Here is a 17,051-nt window from a genome sequence, read left to right as displayed (position 1 = left end):
AGCCAATTAAGAATCGGTCAACTCCAGTCTCATTTGATTAGAACAGCAGACAGGCTAGTGAATAGGGAACCTGCTGGGATATCCTGTACAGTGTCTAATTGGCAACACCATCTGGAGAGATGGGTACAACTGAGAGCGAGGTTGGCAACAGACCAGGAGGATGCCTGGAAGTGAAGGCAATACTTACCTGACCAGGAAAGTATGAGATGGCATTTTTCATAGTCCTTGCTGTGACCATCCATCCCAGCAGGTTGGAGCTGGGGAAATTGAGAGAGGACATCATTGGCACCCCACCACTAGGAAGATACAATGCCTGTGGGGGCTCAAAGCTCCCGGGGGGGTAAGGGCGGGGTGGAAATCCAGCGTGAGAATAATTCTGGTGGTGCTGTTTCCTTTTTCCTAATTGGCTACCTATTTCCCCTAGTGTCACTTCTGACATGCAGAGACCCCACCCTGACCCTAGAAAGTTCACTCAGGGGTCGGAATGCATTGGATCGCTGACCTGGTGGCCTATTTTCCAACTTTATTCCCAGCCCAGCTTCTCAACGGAACCTTTGACGGACCAGGAGAGTTCCTCCAGGAGCAAGGAATATTGATTCTAACAAAGGCACTTTTCCATTGTGTAAATATTTACATGTGTATGCACTTTGGAATCTGGTCATAGCACTTGAACTGAGCAGATCCCAAAGTTATCAGTATACTCAACTGATTACAGCATCCAAAAGTAAAGATTCAGCAGTTGGCAAATTATACTGAGGGTGGCTGTAGCAGGCACAGTCCCTGAAAATACTTCCCCGTGAAACACATGAACTCCATTCCAATCCTAAGGCCTAAAAGGGCTCTTGTGGTGCAGTGATTGTGTCTCTAACCTTCCAAGCCAAGTAGCCTGAGGTTAAGGCTCATCTGCTTTTCTTAACATATTTCTTTCGTGACAGAGCACTGGATAATCTGGTGACAGGCACATTTTAGGGGTACTTGCTAGTGTTTGAATGAATTTACATGCAAGGGGTAGTTAAGAACATCTTCAAAGATGTGATTGTTAAATATTCCCTACCTCACACCCATTTTATTCTCAGAAATAGGTTTAGATTAGATGATTAGATTCCCTATTGTGCAGAATCTAATCATCTTGTTGGGCCCTTTGGCCCAACAAGTCCACACCGACCCTCCGAAGAGCAACCCACCTGGACCCATTCCCCTACATTCACCTCTGACTAATGCCCCTAACACTATGTGCAATTTAGCATGGCCAATTAACCTGACCTGCACATCTTTGGACTGTGGGAGGAAACCGGAGCACCCAGACGAAACCCACGCAGCCACAGGGAGAATGTGCAAACTCCACAAAGACAATTTCCCAAGGCAGGAATTGAACCCGGGTCCCTGGTACTGTGAGGCAGCAGTGCTAACCACTGAGCCACTGTGCCACCAATTGAGCCAGCGTGCCGTTTTAACTTTCTGTCACCTTGTTATCCACTAACCAATGTCATTATTATTTGACAGCCTGAAGCTGTCTTTTCTGGCAGTGTTATATTTTAATTAGCACTTAAGCACACAATGCTCCCGTGTCTATTCAGGAAGTCTGAGCAAATGGCATTGACCCTCTGTCAGATCTTGCTGTATTCAGTTGCCCTCTGTTTGCATATAACTTTCAGATTATTCTCAGTGCCAGATTATCCAGTATACATAACACATTAAATGAAAGAAAACCAGGTAGTTGGCTATCCGAACGTTTTCTTTCACTTGACCTCAGTTGGACCAGATGGCAGCAGGAAAGGAGAATGATTGTGTTGTAGGCGAAGCCAATGATGTTCTGAAGGAAAAGAGACCAAAGTGGGACAATAAGTTTCAATATGTCCTGAGTTGTGTAGGACTTGCTGTGGGACTGGGAAATGTATGGAGATTCCCCAACCTCTGTCAGACGTATGGAGGTGGTGAGTACACAAGCACGTTCTCTGCAGAGAAGCTTGTACGAATTGATTGAGTTTTTGGAATTTCTAGTTCCGAAGTCACTTTGTGTTACTGCACAGTTAGAGGATAGAGAATGACCATTAGCACGGGAGAAACTATCCTTCTGTTCACTGTTTTAGCAGAGACAGTGAAGCACTCAAAGTCAGAGGTTTAATGTCTACATAGAAATTAGATTAGATTAGATTAGATTACTTACAGTGTGGAAACAAGCCCTTCGGCCCAACAAGTCCACACCGACCCGCCGAAGCGCAACCCACCCATACTCCTACATCTACCCCTTACCTAACACTACGGGAAATTTAGCATGGCCAATTCACCTGACCTGCACATCTTTGGACTGTGGGAGGAAACCGGAGCACCCGGAGGAAACCCACGCAGACACGGGGAGAATGTGCAAACTCCACACAGTCAGTCGCCTGAGGCAGGAATTGAACCCGGGTCTTTGGCGCTGTGAGGCAGCAGTGCTAACCACTGTGCCACCGTGCCGCCCACGAATAATGCACAAAGGAGCATCAATAAACTACTGTAAGTGTTTGCCTATCAATATCCCCCATGGTACTTCAAAATGAAAGGGTCTTCAATAATGGCTTTTTGCATGACAACCTTACTGAAGTGCTGTGATAATCAAGCCCTTTTCTGTCTAGAAGAAACCCCAATCATTATTTTGAAATAATGGTCATTTTCAGTTGGTTATTTTTGAGTATAATTTACAAATTCCTTGATACTTTTCTCAGTATACTCAGAATGTTACAAGACTCTACAATGAGGTAACTTTCATGAATTCCTTTTTGCAAAACAATGACGATTCTTCCACCTAGTACCAATATGATTGAGAAACAAAAACAGAGGTTGCTGGGAAAGCTCAGCAGGGCCTTTGGAGGGTCAAGGTGGACTTGTTGGGCCTAATGGCCTGTTTTCACACTGTAGGCATTCTATGATTCTAAGACTCTTGGGTCACCAGACCTGAAACGTTAACTCTGATTTCTCTTTACAGATGCTGCCAGTCCTGCTGAGCTTTTCCAGCAACTTCTGTTTCTGTTTCTGATTTACAACATCCACAGTTCTTTCAGTTTTTATTAATGTGAGTGTCTCTGTGAATTAGACAACCTCTATCTGATGGTCTGTCGACAAATTGTTGTTTAATAAACTTAAGAAAAGGTGACTGTTTATGTGATGATGAGGAGTTAATTTGACCCAATATATAAATGTTTAATGATGTACATATGTTAGTCCATCGTTTCTTACCCTCAACCATCCTCATACATCATTGACAATCATGCCAGGCAAAAGATTTAAAAGCTAAAAATTATAATTAAAGGCTGTGTTTTGAAACTAGGAATATATTCACACGTCAGTTTTAAAAAGGTACTGAGATGAAAGACGGGTGAAGTACTAACTAATAAGGTTTTAATGTTATTTTGATAGACTCTAAATAATGCTTAATCAGCTTGTCTTGGTAAATGATGGATACCTCACAGTCAGTGTGTTGGAGGCAACGTTGTTCCTGTGTGGGTTATCAGTTATAAAACTTCTATACAAGTAGTGAACATAGATTAAAAAGTAGAGGCAGACACAGACCGGGAGTCAGGTTTTGATGAGTTTCGTGGTGGTTTAAAAGGGTAGTTAGAAGTTATTGAGGCAATTTTGATTTTGTGTGAGAGTAATACAAATCAGTAGCACATTTTACAACCCTCTCAGATTTTAATTCCAATGATTTCTGGTCCATGTCGAAGGTTCCAACAATGAGAGGTAGTCCAGCATAAAAGTGTGGAAATGAGACTGTTACTTTACCTGATGCTGTGATAGCCATGGCTTAAATTACATTTACAAAGTAGAAATTGTCAGGCAATTGTTTACAATTCCGGCTAGAGTTATTCAAGCTGGTTGACTTGAGTAACTTTGTTAGAATGCAGGCAGAAACACCTTTGAAGAAATTCTACTTCAATAATGTCTTTCTCAAATTTCCACTTAAATGAGTTATTCACTTTCAGTTGACCCTACAATTGGTGAGGGACAGGAGTGGATGATAAAATCCACAAAGACTGAAATGTTTGTTTTGTAAAGTTTGTGAATGATTATTAACAAATGTGAATGAATGACTTACAGAAGTATCAGTTCAGTTTAGTAGCTGATAGAAATCTTACTATTCTCAGGAGCAGAGGATATTGATCTGCCTGGGTTTCCTCTCATCCACATCACCTAAAAGCATTTACTGGACTCTGCCCAAAATATCCACTGACCTGGCAGTTTCTTTGGCCAAATAAAGAGATTTACTGTTTGACGGAATGGGGTCTGCAAACTCCCCTTGATGTCATCCACTATCCAGCAGAACATCTTTAAATAACATAACTGTCTTGGCAAATCACAAGATGGATGGGTTAATTCCTGCTCCCAGAGCTGTCGGTTCTGATTTACATCCAGCGAGAAAGGAAAACAAAAATGCATCTTCCTTTTGTGCATCACATTGTAAAATATTAACATGGTTCTGCTCTTTACAGCTTGCTTTTATTTCAGCTTACAGTTTTTCTGGCAGATTTAGGTGACATGGTGGGTGGCACGGAATGGGCCTGACCAACTTTAAAACTGCACTTGACCAGTGAGCTGATGAATGGCCAGGCGCATTCCTGATGAAGGGCTCTGGCCCGAAACCGAAACGTTGATTCTCCTGCTCCTCGGATGCTACCTGACCTGCTGCGCTTTTCTAGCAACACACTCACGACTCTGATTTCCAGCATCTGTAGACCTCACTTTCTCCCAGTGAGCTGGTCATCCTTGAGAGCTAAATGGAAAGTGCCTCAGCTGGAGAATTATAGACATGATGAACTTGAGCCATAAAATCATGGAATCATAGAGTCATTGAATCATACATACAGCACAGAAACAGACCCTTTAGACCTACTCACCCATGCTGAATACGTTTCCAAAACTAAACTAGTCCCACTTGCCTGCGTTTCATCAATACCCCTCCAAACCTTTTCTACGCATGTACTTATCTAAATGTTGTTTAAATGTTGTAACTGCACCCGCATCCACCACTTTCTCTGGCAGTTCATTCCACATACAAACCACTCTGTGGGAAAAAGTTGCCTTTCAAATCCCTTTTAAGACTTTCTCCTCTCATCTTAAATATATGTCCGTCAGTTTTGAAGACTCCCCAGTCCCAGGAAAAAAGCCTTTAGTATTCACTTTATCCTTGCCTCTCGTGAGTTTTCACACCTTTATAAGATCATCCTTCAACCTCCTAAACTCCAGTGAAAAAAGTCAAGCCTCCCCAAACTCAAACCCTCCGTCCTGGCAATATCCTGGTAAATCTTTTCTGAACCCTCTCCAATTTAGTAGTATCCTTCCTATAGCTGGGCAAACAAAACTGCACACAGTACTCCAAAAGTGGCCTCAACAATGTCCTGTACAACCTCAACATGACATTCCAATCCCTATACTCAATGGTCTGAGCAATGAAGGCAAGCATGCAAAACACCTTCTTAACTCTCCCCCCCCCCCCCCCCCAACCCCCCCATCCTGTCTACCTGTAATGCAACTTCCAACGAACTATGTACCTGAATCTATAGGTCTCTCTGCTTGACCACACTACCCAGGGCCCTACCATTAACTGTATAAATCCTACCCTTATTTGCTTTACCAAAGTGCAATAACTTGCATTTATCCAAATTAAACCTGATTTACCACTCCTCAAAACATTCGCTCATTTGATCAAAATCCCTTTATAATCTTAGTTAACCTTCTTCATTGTTGACTATTCCACCAATTCTGGTGTCACCTACAAACTTACTAACCATGCCTCCTAAATTCTCACACAAATCATTTATATAAATATGGACCCTGCACCGACCCATGTGGAACACCGCTGGTCACAAGCCTTCAGTCCAACACACAATCCCCCTCTACTTTCACCCTCTGTATCCTACCATAAAGCCAATTTCGTATCCAATTGACAAGTTCTCCCTGAATGCTATGTGATCTAACTTTACTAATCAATTTATGATGCGGAACATTGTCAAAGGCTTTACTAAAGCCCATGTAGACAACATAACCGTCTCCGCCCTCATCAATCTTTTTGGTTATGTCCTTCAAAACTTCTATCAAGGTTGTGCATTATGATTTCCCACGCACAAAGCCATGCTGACTATCCCTTATCAGTCCTTGCCTCTCCGAGTGCATGAAAATCCTATCTCTCAGAATCCCCTCGAATGACTCACTGACCACTGATGTCAGACTCACTGGTTTTTGGTCCCCAGGCTTCTCCTTATAAAGGCACAACATTAGCCACCTTCCTGTCCTCTGGCACTTCACCCATATCTCTGCTAGGGGTGCTGCAATTTCTTCTGTTTTACCACACAGAAAGAGGCCCTTCAGCCCATCATGTCCAAACCAGTCATCCAGCACCTATCTACTCTCAACCCATTATCCCGCATTTCGCCGATAAGCTTTGTGCTATGGCATTTCAAGTGTTCATCCAAATACTTCTTAAATGTTGAGATGGCTCCTGCCTCTACCACCCTTTTAGGCAGCTAGTTCAAAGCACTGGAGAGGTTACAAATCAATTCACAACAGCAATGTCAGAGCTGAGGGATTGCAGTAAGGTAGAGAGAAAGAATCTGGAATTGTTCCCCTTCATCTTGTCCATGAGACCCATTCACTGCTTATTTCACCCTTATTCTCACTGAACTACTGATGACCCAAATCCTCTTCCTGCTACCTGTGTCAGTCTATGCTGGTAATGCTTTGCTCACTTTAAGTGTTTTTCCACAGTCCTTTATATGTGTTACCATCATCCTTCTCAAAACAAACCTGACCCACTGTGTCCTGTAACCTTCTGCCTCATCTCCAACCTCGTTTCCTCACCAAATTTCTTTGCCGTGTTGTCACCTCTCCAACTCATGCCCAGCTGGGCTGGAGCTACATGTTTGAGTCCCATAAGGAGCCCCCCACCTTTACCACAATCATTCAGAGAGTTCAGGAGCAGAGAGGGCATAAGCTCAGAATAAGGAGTTACCCATTAAAGACAGAGATGAGGAGGAATATCTTCTCTCAGAGTGTTGTGAATCTGTGGAATTATTTACCGCAAAGGAGTGTTGAGGCCGGGACATGAGGAATATTAGTTTCAGCAGCAGTGACGCTATCTGTGGTGGTGGTATCAAGAACAGACAACAGACAGACTCTTGACCTTTAAATTATTCCATTATTTTCCTCGTTTAAACTACAAAAGATTTTAATGTTAACTATTACCTTATTTCTTTATTTTTCTACTATTTTATGAAGTAATGTTTAACTTTTAAACTCTTGTTTCTCTGACTACTTTGTATCTTCATTTTTTTTTGAACCTAGGTATCTTGGTACCTAAGAAGACACCATGTGTGGTGACATTATACACTTTTCATTGTGCTCCTGTATTTCTGAGTGCACGAGACGATAAAATCTAAAATCATAACAATAAAAAATAATGATATATTCAAAGATGAGACAGACAGATTTTTAATTATTAAGGGCATTAAAGGTAGGCAATTATAGCTGAAGATTATCAGATTGGCTTTTATCTCAGTGAATGGTGGAGTATACCTGGTGGCTCAAATAGCCTACTTCTGATCTAATGTCTTAACCGCTTAGTCAAAAACATAAATTATATCCTATATGACTCCGAATAAGACACACACTCCCTTCTCATGGGCTCAAACTGCCCGTAGACTTGATCGTACTATTTTTGTCCAGCATCTCTCCACAATTGTCCAGCTGGATTGGAAGGCACTCATCCAGTTCCATTCTCATTCATGCGATCAGAACTAGGGTAAACTCCCTTTCCTGTTTCAGACGTGAGTTAAACTATCTTTCAGGTGCAGGTCTCTTTTTCCTTGGACAAAGTTTAATTATTCTTTGGTGTTTGAACTGTCACTGATCCTGCCCAGTATGCTTTTTGATTTTGAATTACTATCACAAGGGTACGCAGGGTAGGCCAGCCAAAATTGCGCTGTTGTAAATCTCAACATTAAAACGGGTGGTGCTGGAAAAGCACAGCAGGTCTGGCAGCATCCAAGGAGCAGGAGAGTCAACGTTTCAAGCATTAGCTCTGCATCAGGAATGTTGACTGTCCTGTTCCTCGGATGCTGCCTGACCGGCTGTGCTTTTCCAGCACCACACTTATTGATTCTGATCGCCAGCATCTGTGGCCCTCACTTTCTCCTGATATAAATCTCAAGTCTTGCCTGAGGCATTTTCTTGGGCACAGCAGCGCTCATAACTTGCGTGAGTGGCCTGAACTAAATACGTGACTGGGTAACGTTATTCTTCCTGATGTTTAACTTAGAAGGGGTGTAACCAAAGTCTGAGGAGGCTTGAGTGACTCAGATACTGCGCTTGTACACCAAAGAGGGGAATTCGATTCCTGTCCCGACTGAGGTGGGATTGGGATATGTCTCCTAGCCCTTCCTGCAGCAAACATGTTGGTTCAGTGAACAGTCACCAAGGAGCTGCCTTTCTCAGGCTGTGATGTGGGGGAGCTGGTGTTGGACTGGGGTGGACAAAGTTAAAATCACACAACACCAGATTATAGTCCAACAGATTTATTTGGAAGCACTAGCTTTTGGAGCGCTGCTCCTTCACCATGTAGCTACTGGGGCAGGGGTCATAGGACACAGAATTTATAGTAAAAGATCATAGTGTCATACAACTGATGTGATGTATTGAACAAACCTAGATCATTGTTAAGTCTTTAATCACTTTGAATGGGGATGCAGGTTTCACCTGATAAATATGTAAATCCCAGAACTTTGTTCAAGTCACATTCCTGAGATAACTTAAGGTTTTATGAAGAAAATGGTGACATCTCAGCTCAGACAATGCATTAAAGGTGTGAGGTTAGAGTGTGCTGGAATCCCATCCTTGAGTTATACCATGCAACAATCAGCAGACAGGGATGTTCCCTCCCAGTCGGGGAACACATCAATGGTCATGGACATTCAGCCTTGGATCTTCGGGTGACCATCCTCCAAGGTGGACTTCAGGATACACAGCAATGCAGAGTGGCCGAGCAGGGGCTGATAGCCAAGTTCGGTACCCATGGGGATGGCCTCAACCGGGACCTTGGGTTCATGTCACACTACAGGTGACCCCACTACACTATACCCTCTCTCATACTCACACACACACTCTCTTACACACTCACACAGACCATCTTTCGTACACACGCTCTCTCTCAGACACACACACCCACACTCATTCATGCGCACACCCTCTCACAGGCATATACTCCATCACACTCGTGCACACACTTTATCAAGCATGCACACATGCACACACGTTTACATGCTCTTACACACTCACACAGACCCTCTCTCATACACACACTCTGTCGCAGACACACACACGCACACACTCTATCAAGTATGCAGGTACGCACACTCATTCACACACATACACACATTCACACACACATACACACACACACTCTCTCGCTCTCTCTCTCTCTCTCTCCGCCCCTTACTCTCTCAACACACATATAAGTCTCAAGGTTATAGTGGTGCTGGAAAAGCACAGCAGGTCAGGCAGCATCCGAGGAGCAGGAAAATCGGCGTTTCAGGCAAAAGCCCTTCATCAAGGTTCCTTATTAGAGGAAGTGATGGAGGCTGGTACAATTACAACATTTAAAAGGCATCTGGATGGGTTTATGAATAGGAAGAGTTTAGAGGGATATGGGCTAATTGCTGGTAAATAGAATTAGATTAACTTAGGATATCTGGTCAGCATGGACAAATTGGAATTAAAGGTCTGTTTCCATGCTGTACAACTCCATGATTATGACTCCAAGTAGTTTGAGGGTAGAGAGAGATGATATCTCTGACAATGACCAATGAGATGGGGACAGATGCAAATTGATTGGTTGCAAGTTTACACAAAGTGAATGCGCAGATTTGTTTCTTCCAATTGGTCTTAATGAGGACATGGGTTCAAATCCCAGCACAGCAGGGGGCTGGACTTTATATGAGATGAATAATATTGTGACTCAATTGGTAAGAGAGTGCCGGTAATCAAGCCCCACTATCCCACAAGCCATCTCCCAATTCAACCACCAAGGTGATCAGTTTACCAGATGCACTGCTGTACTGGTGTCATGACCATAGCTTGAACCAAAGTACTATAGACATTTTTAACTTGGGCTTCCAAAATGTGTTTGTTAACAAAAAGAGACGGGCCCAGTGGTTAGCGCTGCTGCCTCACAGCATCAGGGACCCGGGTTTGATTCCAGCCTTGGGCGACTATCTGTGTGGAGTTTGCACATTCTCCCCATGCCTGCGTGTGTTTTCTCCGGGTGCAGGTTAGGTGAATTGGTCAAGTTAAATTGCCCATAGTGTTAGGTGCATTAGTCAGAGGGAAATGGGTCTGGGTGGGTTACTCTTCGGAGGGTCGGTGTGGACTTGTTGGGCCAAAGGGCCTGTTTCCACACTGTAGGGAATCTAATCTAATCAAAAATTAAGTGACTATCTACAGTGACAGACTCACAGAATGCCTCACCTAAGGATGCAAAGGGAATTCAAACAAGAAGTCTTCAAAGGGGGAAGAGGAAAGTCAAAACAGACTGGCCTGTGAACATTATAACTACAAAGGTTAGCAGACTGGGTGGACCTGGACTTTCCCCTGTATTCAAATTCTTTTATTTTTAATCTTCAATTTTTGTCTTTTCACTCCCAGAGAGGGATGGTGAGATATGCTGTTGTTTGTCAGCTTCTGGGTGTCTGTGCAGGTCCATAACAAACTGCAGCTAGATCAATCTGAAGCTGTCACCAGGCAGTTTTCCTTAATTCAGAGACTCTTGGTGCCATTCTATCTCACAGAGTATCCAACCTACATAACCTTGTGCAGCTAACATACAAACCACCCAATTCCACTTGATCTTCAAGTTGCAAAACCTCTCCTGGTATGTTTAGGTATACAGTAGTCTGGTTTATAGTCCAAAAGGGAATAGAAAATAGTGTAATAAAACACAGAGCAGTGAATGCTGTAAATATAGAAAAAAGGCAGAAGGTTCTGGAGAGACTCAGCAGGTCTGGTAGCATCTGTGGAGAGACAGCAGAGTCAACATTTTGAGTGCAGTGACACTTCTTCAGTAACAGTGCAGTATCTTATAATAACAAAAATAATGAGAAAGCTATTCACATCCAAATGCCTATTTGTAGTGCTTTAACAAGATCCACCTGGTTCCCTCCATTTCTGTAACCTCTGCTAGGATTCACAGTCTTCATTTTGGTTTAAAAATCCTGACTAACTGCCAGCTCCTCTGCATCTCTTTTTTAATACCCCTCAGTTTGTAGCCAAAATGGATCTGAGACTTCCCAATGCAGTGGTTGTGAGGTGTTTATCCATTATAGATTAGATTAGATTACTTACAGTGTGGAAACAGGCCCTTCGGCCCAACAAGTCCACACCGACCCGCCGAAGCGTAACCCCCCCATTCCCCTACATTTACCCCTTTTACCTAACACTACGGGCAATTTAGCATGGCCAATTCACCTGACCTGCACATCTTTGTGACTGTGGGAGGAAACCAGAGCACCTGATAGATTTTTTAAAATGCTCCTTACTTACTGTGTATGGGGAAAGCAATCAAATCGCAGCTCAGTGGCTTTTTACTGACTTTCAGTTTCTTTTCAAATTGTGGAAACATACTTTACTTTAAAACATAACTACATTTTTCAAATCCCTCCTGTCGTCAAAAATAGTGATAAAAAACTCTGAAAAGGTAACAATATCGAAGAGGTGAAGGCTTGTGGAGAGAAAAGTGAATTTTAAAATGTTGGCTGAAATTCTTTCTTTTGTGGTCACAGGAGCCTTTTTAATCCCATACATTATCGCACTGATCTTTGAGGGGATTCCAATACTTCACATTGAATTGGCAATCGGACAGAGGCTCCGGAAAGGCAGTTTTGGTGTCTGGAACTCCATCTCCCCCTACCTGGCAGGAGTCGGTAAGATCTTCTTTCTAACATTGGAAAAGAAATCCGTTTTTTTTTATTAACTAAGTTGCATTTCTAATTCCCAGAGACTCTTAAATTTTGTAAATTGACAATGAGAACATTTGCTGCTGTAGGCATTGTCTACATGGTCTTTAGCAAGCCCTGAATGGTAGACAGATTAGTAAGATTAGATCACATGGGATCCAGGGAGAGAGAGGATACAAAATTTGCTTGATGGTGGAACACAGAGGGTAGTGGTAGGGGGTTGTCATTTTAACTGGACACCTGTGATCAGCGGTGTGCTGCAAGGATTGGTCCACTGCTGTTTGTCATTTAAATCAATGTTAAAAATCACACAACACCAGGTTATAGTGCTGTCTCGAATGCTGCCTGACCTGCTGTACTTTTCCAGCACCACACTTTTCAAAACCAGGTTATAGTCCAACACGTTTATTTAGAAGTACAAGCTTCTTGTTATCTCTGTTCAAAAAGGTCTTCCCTTTATTCTCAAGATATGCCCTCATGTCCTAGTCTCTCCTATCAATGGTAACATCTTACCAATACCCACTCTGTCAACACCATTCAGTATTCTGTAAGTTTCAATTAGATCCCCCCCCCTTCCTCCTTCTAAACTCTATTGAGTATAGACCCAGAGTCCTCAAATGTTCCTCATATGTTAAGCTTTTCATTCCTCGGATCATTCTCTTGAATCTCCTCTGAACCTACTTCAGAGCCAGTACATCCTCCCTGAGATATGGGGCCCAAAACTGCACATAATACTCCAAATGTGGCCTGAGCAGAGCCTTATAGAGCCTCAGAAGTACACCTTTGCTCTTATTTTGAAGTCCTCTCGAAAGAAATACCATCATTGTATTTGCCTTCCTAACTATTGACTCAACCTGCAGGTTTACATTGAGAGAATTCTGGACTAGAACTCCCCAAGTCTCTTTGCACTTCAGACTTCTGAATTTTCTCCCCATTTAGAAAATAGTCCATGTCTGTATTCTTCCGACCAAAGTGCATGACCTCACACTTCCCCATGTTGTACTCCATCTGCCATTTCTTTGCCCACTCTCCAAATCCTTCTGCAGCCTCCCACCTCCTCAATGCTACCTGTCCCTCACCACCGATTCCTGTGGTTTTTATGTACTAATAACAAGCATCATGAGACTGTCATGATCCTCCTGGCTAACTCTGGGCAACTGTGTGGAAATGGAAGAAATCTTGAAATAACCATTGAGAGGATTAGGAGAGTGGCCAGTGATGTGAGCTTGCCTCAAACAAGGCATTTTACTTGATGCAGCAATGTTTATATTGTACAAGAGGAACCTCGATTATCCGGATATTGGATTATTAGAATTTGAATCCCGACAGTATGGAAACAGGCCCTTCAGCCCAACAAGTCCACACTGACCCTCCAAAGAGTAACCCACCCAGACCCTACCCTTTATTTGCCTACATATCCCTGAACACTATGGGCACTTTAGCATGGCCAGTTCACCTAACCTGCACATCTTTGGACTGTGGGAGGAAACCGGAGCACCCGGAGGAAACCCACGCAGACACGGGGAGAATGTGCAAACTCCACACAGACAGTCACCCGAGGCGGGAATCGAACCCAGGTCTCTGATGCTGTGAGGCAGCAGTGCTAACCACTGAGCCACCATTAAGATCAGCAAGATCAGATGGTCCTGATGCTTGGCTAAACTATGTTATCTGGCATTTGATTATCCAGAATTCAATTAACCGAATGAAATACTCCCCATCTATGTCGTTCAGAAAATCGAAGTTCCTTTGTAGTCCATAATATGAGAAAGTGGCTATCAACATCATGATATTAAAGAATCCAACAGACATTTATTACAACTAGCTATCATGTACAAATATTATGTACATAAGTACCTGACGTAGTAACTCGATTTTACAACAGAGCAGCATGCTTCCAGTGATCGAGGGTAAGGTGGAGTCCGAAGCCTTTATACCCTGAGGTCATAGGCTATGATTCAATGATGACATCATGACCATGTCTCTTAACGGTATCCTAACGTCCTGATAGTCAGGCACAACATAAGATTGACACATCTCTGGCTCCATTTGTTCTGCAGGTTTGCTTACTTTTTGCTTGAGGAGAAACGTGGAGATTTCTCCATCCAGGAAATTCCTTCATATCATGGCATCATGATTGTGTTATTTTGGTGGGCTTGTTAACTTCTTAACCACAACTAATGACAGAATTTGAATTTTTTGAAAATCTGGAATTAAAAGTCCAATGATGGCCATACAACTATTGTCATAAAAACCCATTTGGTTCACTAATGTCCTTGAGGGAAGGAAATCTGCTATCTTGACCTGATCTGGCCTACACAACTCTCCAGACACACAGCAATGTGGTTGACTTTGGACTGCCCTCTGAAATGGCTGAGCAAAGCACTCATTTGCATTTAACCAATAAAAAGATTCAATACTACTGAGACAGCCACAGTGTTAAGGGTTTAGATGGAGAGGAATTTAAGTGCACAAGAAAACTTTCTAATTCAGTATGTAGATATACCTACTAGAGAAGGTGCAAAACTTGACCATCTCTTGGGAAATAAGGTAGGGCAGGTGATTGAGGTGTCAGTGGGGGAGCATTTTGGGGCCAGTGACTATAATTCTAATAGTTCTAAAATAGTGATGGGAATGGATAGATCAGATCTACAAGTTAAAGTTCTAAATTGGAGAAAGGCCAATTTTGACAGTATTAGGCAAAAACTTTCAAAAGCTGACTGGGGGCAAATGTTCACAGGTAAAGGGACGGCTGGAAAATGGGAAGCATTCAAAAATGAGATAATGAGAGTCCAAAAACAGTATATTCCTGTTAGGGTGAAAGGAAAGGCTGGTAGGGAATGCTGGATGACTAGAGAGACAGAGGGTTTGGTCAAGAAAAAGAAAGAAGCATATGTCTGGTGTAGACAGGATAGATTGAGTGAATCCTTAGAAGAGTATAAAGGCAGTAGGAGTATACATAAGAGGGAAATCAGGAGGACAAAAAGGGGACATGAGATAGTTTTGGCAAATAGGGCTAAGGAGAAACCAAATGGATTCTACAAATACATTAAGTACAAATGGGCAACTAGGGAGAGAATAGGGCCCCTTAAAGATCAACAAGGCAGCTAATGAGTGGAACCATAGGAGATGGGGGAAATACCAAACAAGTATTTTGCATCAGTATTTATTGTGGGGAAGGGTATGGAAGATAGACAACATGGAGAAATAAGTAGAAACATCTTGAAAAATGTCCATATTGCAGAAGTGGAGGTGCTGGACATCTTAAAACATATAGAGGTGGATAAATCCAAGGACCTGATCAGCATACTCTAGAATTCTGTGGGAAGCTAGGAAAGTGATTGCTGGGTCCCTTGCTGAGATATTTGTATCATCAGTAGCTACAGATGAAGTGCCAGAAGACTGGAGGTTGCGTAATGTGGTGCCACTGTTTAAGAAAGGGGTAAGGAAAGGCCAGGGAACTATAGACTGGTGAGCCTGCATCAGTGGTGGGCAAGTTGTTGGAGGGAATCCTGAGGGATAGCATTTACGTTTATTTGGAAAGGCATGGATTGATTAGGGAAAGTCAACATGGCTTTGTGCATGTGAAATCATGTCTCATGAACTTGATTGACTTTTTTGAAGAAGTAACAAAGAGAATTGATGAATGCAGAGCGGTGGATGTGATCTATATAGACTTCGGCAAGGCATTTGACAAGGTTCCCCATAGTAGACTGGTTAGCAAGGTTAAATCACATGGAATACAGGAAGAACTAGTCATTTGGATACAGAACTGGCTCGAAGGTAGAAAACAGAGGGTGGTGGTGGAGGGTTGCCTTTCAGATTGGAGGTCTGTGACCAGTGGAGTGCCACAAGGATTGGTGCTGGGCCCACTACTTTTTGTCATTTATATAAACTCTTTGGATGTAAACATAGGGAGGTAGGGTTAGTAAGTTTGCAGATGATGCCAAAATTGGAAGTGTAGTGGACAGCGAAGAGGGTTACCTCAGAGTACAATGGGGTCTTGGTCAAATGGGCCAATGGGCTGAGGAGTGGAAGATGGAATTTAATTTAGATAAATGTGAGGTGCTGCATTTTGGAAAAGTAAATCAGGGCAGGACTTATACACTTAATGATAAGGTCCTGGAGAGTGTTGCTAAACGAGAGACTTTGCAGTGCAGGTTCATAGTTCCTTGACAGTAAAGTTGGAGGTAGATGGGATTGTGAAGAAAAGATTTGGTATGTTTGCCTTTATTGATCAGTGCATTGAGTGTAGGAGTTTGGAAATCATGTTGCAGCTATACAGAAATTGGTTAGGCCACTTTTGGAATTCTGCATGCAGTTCTGGTCTCCCTTCTATAGGAAGGATGTCATAAACTTGAAAGGTTTCAAAAAAAGATTTGCAAGGATGTTGCCAGGGTTGGAGGGTTTGAGCTCGAGGGAGAGGCTGATAGGCAGGGGTTGTTTTCCCTGGAGCATTGGAGGCTGAGGGGTCAACTTATAGAGGTTTATAAAATTTTAAGACTAAAATTGGTCCCTTGAAGACAGAAACAGGGGAATATATTACGGGGAACAAAGAAATGGCAGAAGAATTGAATTGGTACTTCAGATCTGTGTTCACTGGGGAAGAGTTGAAACTTTATTGCTGGAACAGCACAGCAGGTCAGGCAGCATCCAGGGAACAGGAGATTCGACGTTTCGGGCACAGGCCCTTCTTCAGGAATGAGCAGAGAGTGTTCAGCAGGAGAAGATAAAAGGTAGGGAGGAGGGACTTGGAGGAGGGGAGTTGGAAATGTGATAGGTGGAAAGAGGTCAAGGTGAGGGTGATAGGTCGGAGTAGGATGGAGGCGGAGAGGTCAACAAGAAGACTGCAGGTCAGGAAGGCGGTGCCAGGCGGGAGGGATTCGGCTGAGACAAGGGGGGGGGAGGGGGATGAAGAAACTGGTGAAGTCCAAGTTCATCCCCTGCGGTTGGAGGGTTCCCAGTCGGAAGATAAGACGCTCCTCCTCCGACCGTCGGGTTGTTGTGGTTTGGCGGTGGATGAGTCCAATGACCTGCATATCCTCGGTGGAGTGGGAGGAGGAGTTGAAATGC

General features: G+C 43.1%; 1 protein-coding gene across 5 annotated transcripts in view; it reads left to right on the top strand.

Moving 5' to 3' along the window:
* Nucleotides 1–1,361: 1,361 nt before the first annotated feature.
* Nucleotides 1,362–17,051, top strand: part of LOC122564476 (inactive sodium-dependent neutral amino acid transporter B(0)AT3-like) — a 52,968-nt gene continuing 37,278 nt past the window's right edge. For 4 of the 5 annotated variants that reach the window (XR_006315924.1, XM_043719418.1, XM_043719420.1 and 1 more), the window contains exons 1-2: nucleotides 1,362–1,934; nucleotides 11,805–11,945. Coding sequence is in view for 3 of the 5 variants with exons in the window: in XM_043719418.1 (XP_043575353.1) it covers nucleotides 1,763–1,934; nucleotides 11,805–11,945 (313 nt within the window). In the remaining 2 variants the exon portion in view is untranslated. Of the gene's footprint in view, nucleotides 1,935–3,012; nucleotides 3,053–11,804; nucleotides 11,946–17,051 lie in introns of those variants that run through there. The other variant, XM_043719421.1, reaches the window with a different exon arrangement.

Source organism: Chiloscyllium plagiosum, chromosome 29 (genome assembly GCF_004010195.1).
Source record: "Chiloscyllium plagiosum isolate BGI_BamShark_2017 chromosome 29, ASM401019v2, whole genome shotgun sequence".
NCBI classification, from domain to species: domain Eukaryota; kingdom Metazoa; phylum Chordata; class Chondrichthyes; order Orectolobiformes; family Hemiscylliidae; genus Chiloscyllium; species Chiloscyllium plagiosum.
The sequence above is the reverse complement of the archived record's forward strand: the minus strand, read 5'-3'. Positions and strand labels throughout refer to the sequence as shown.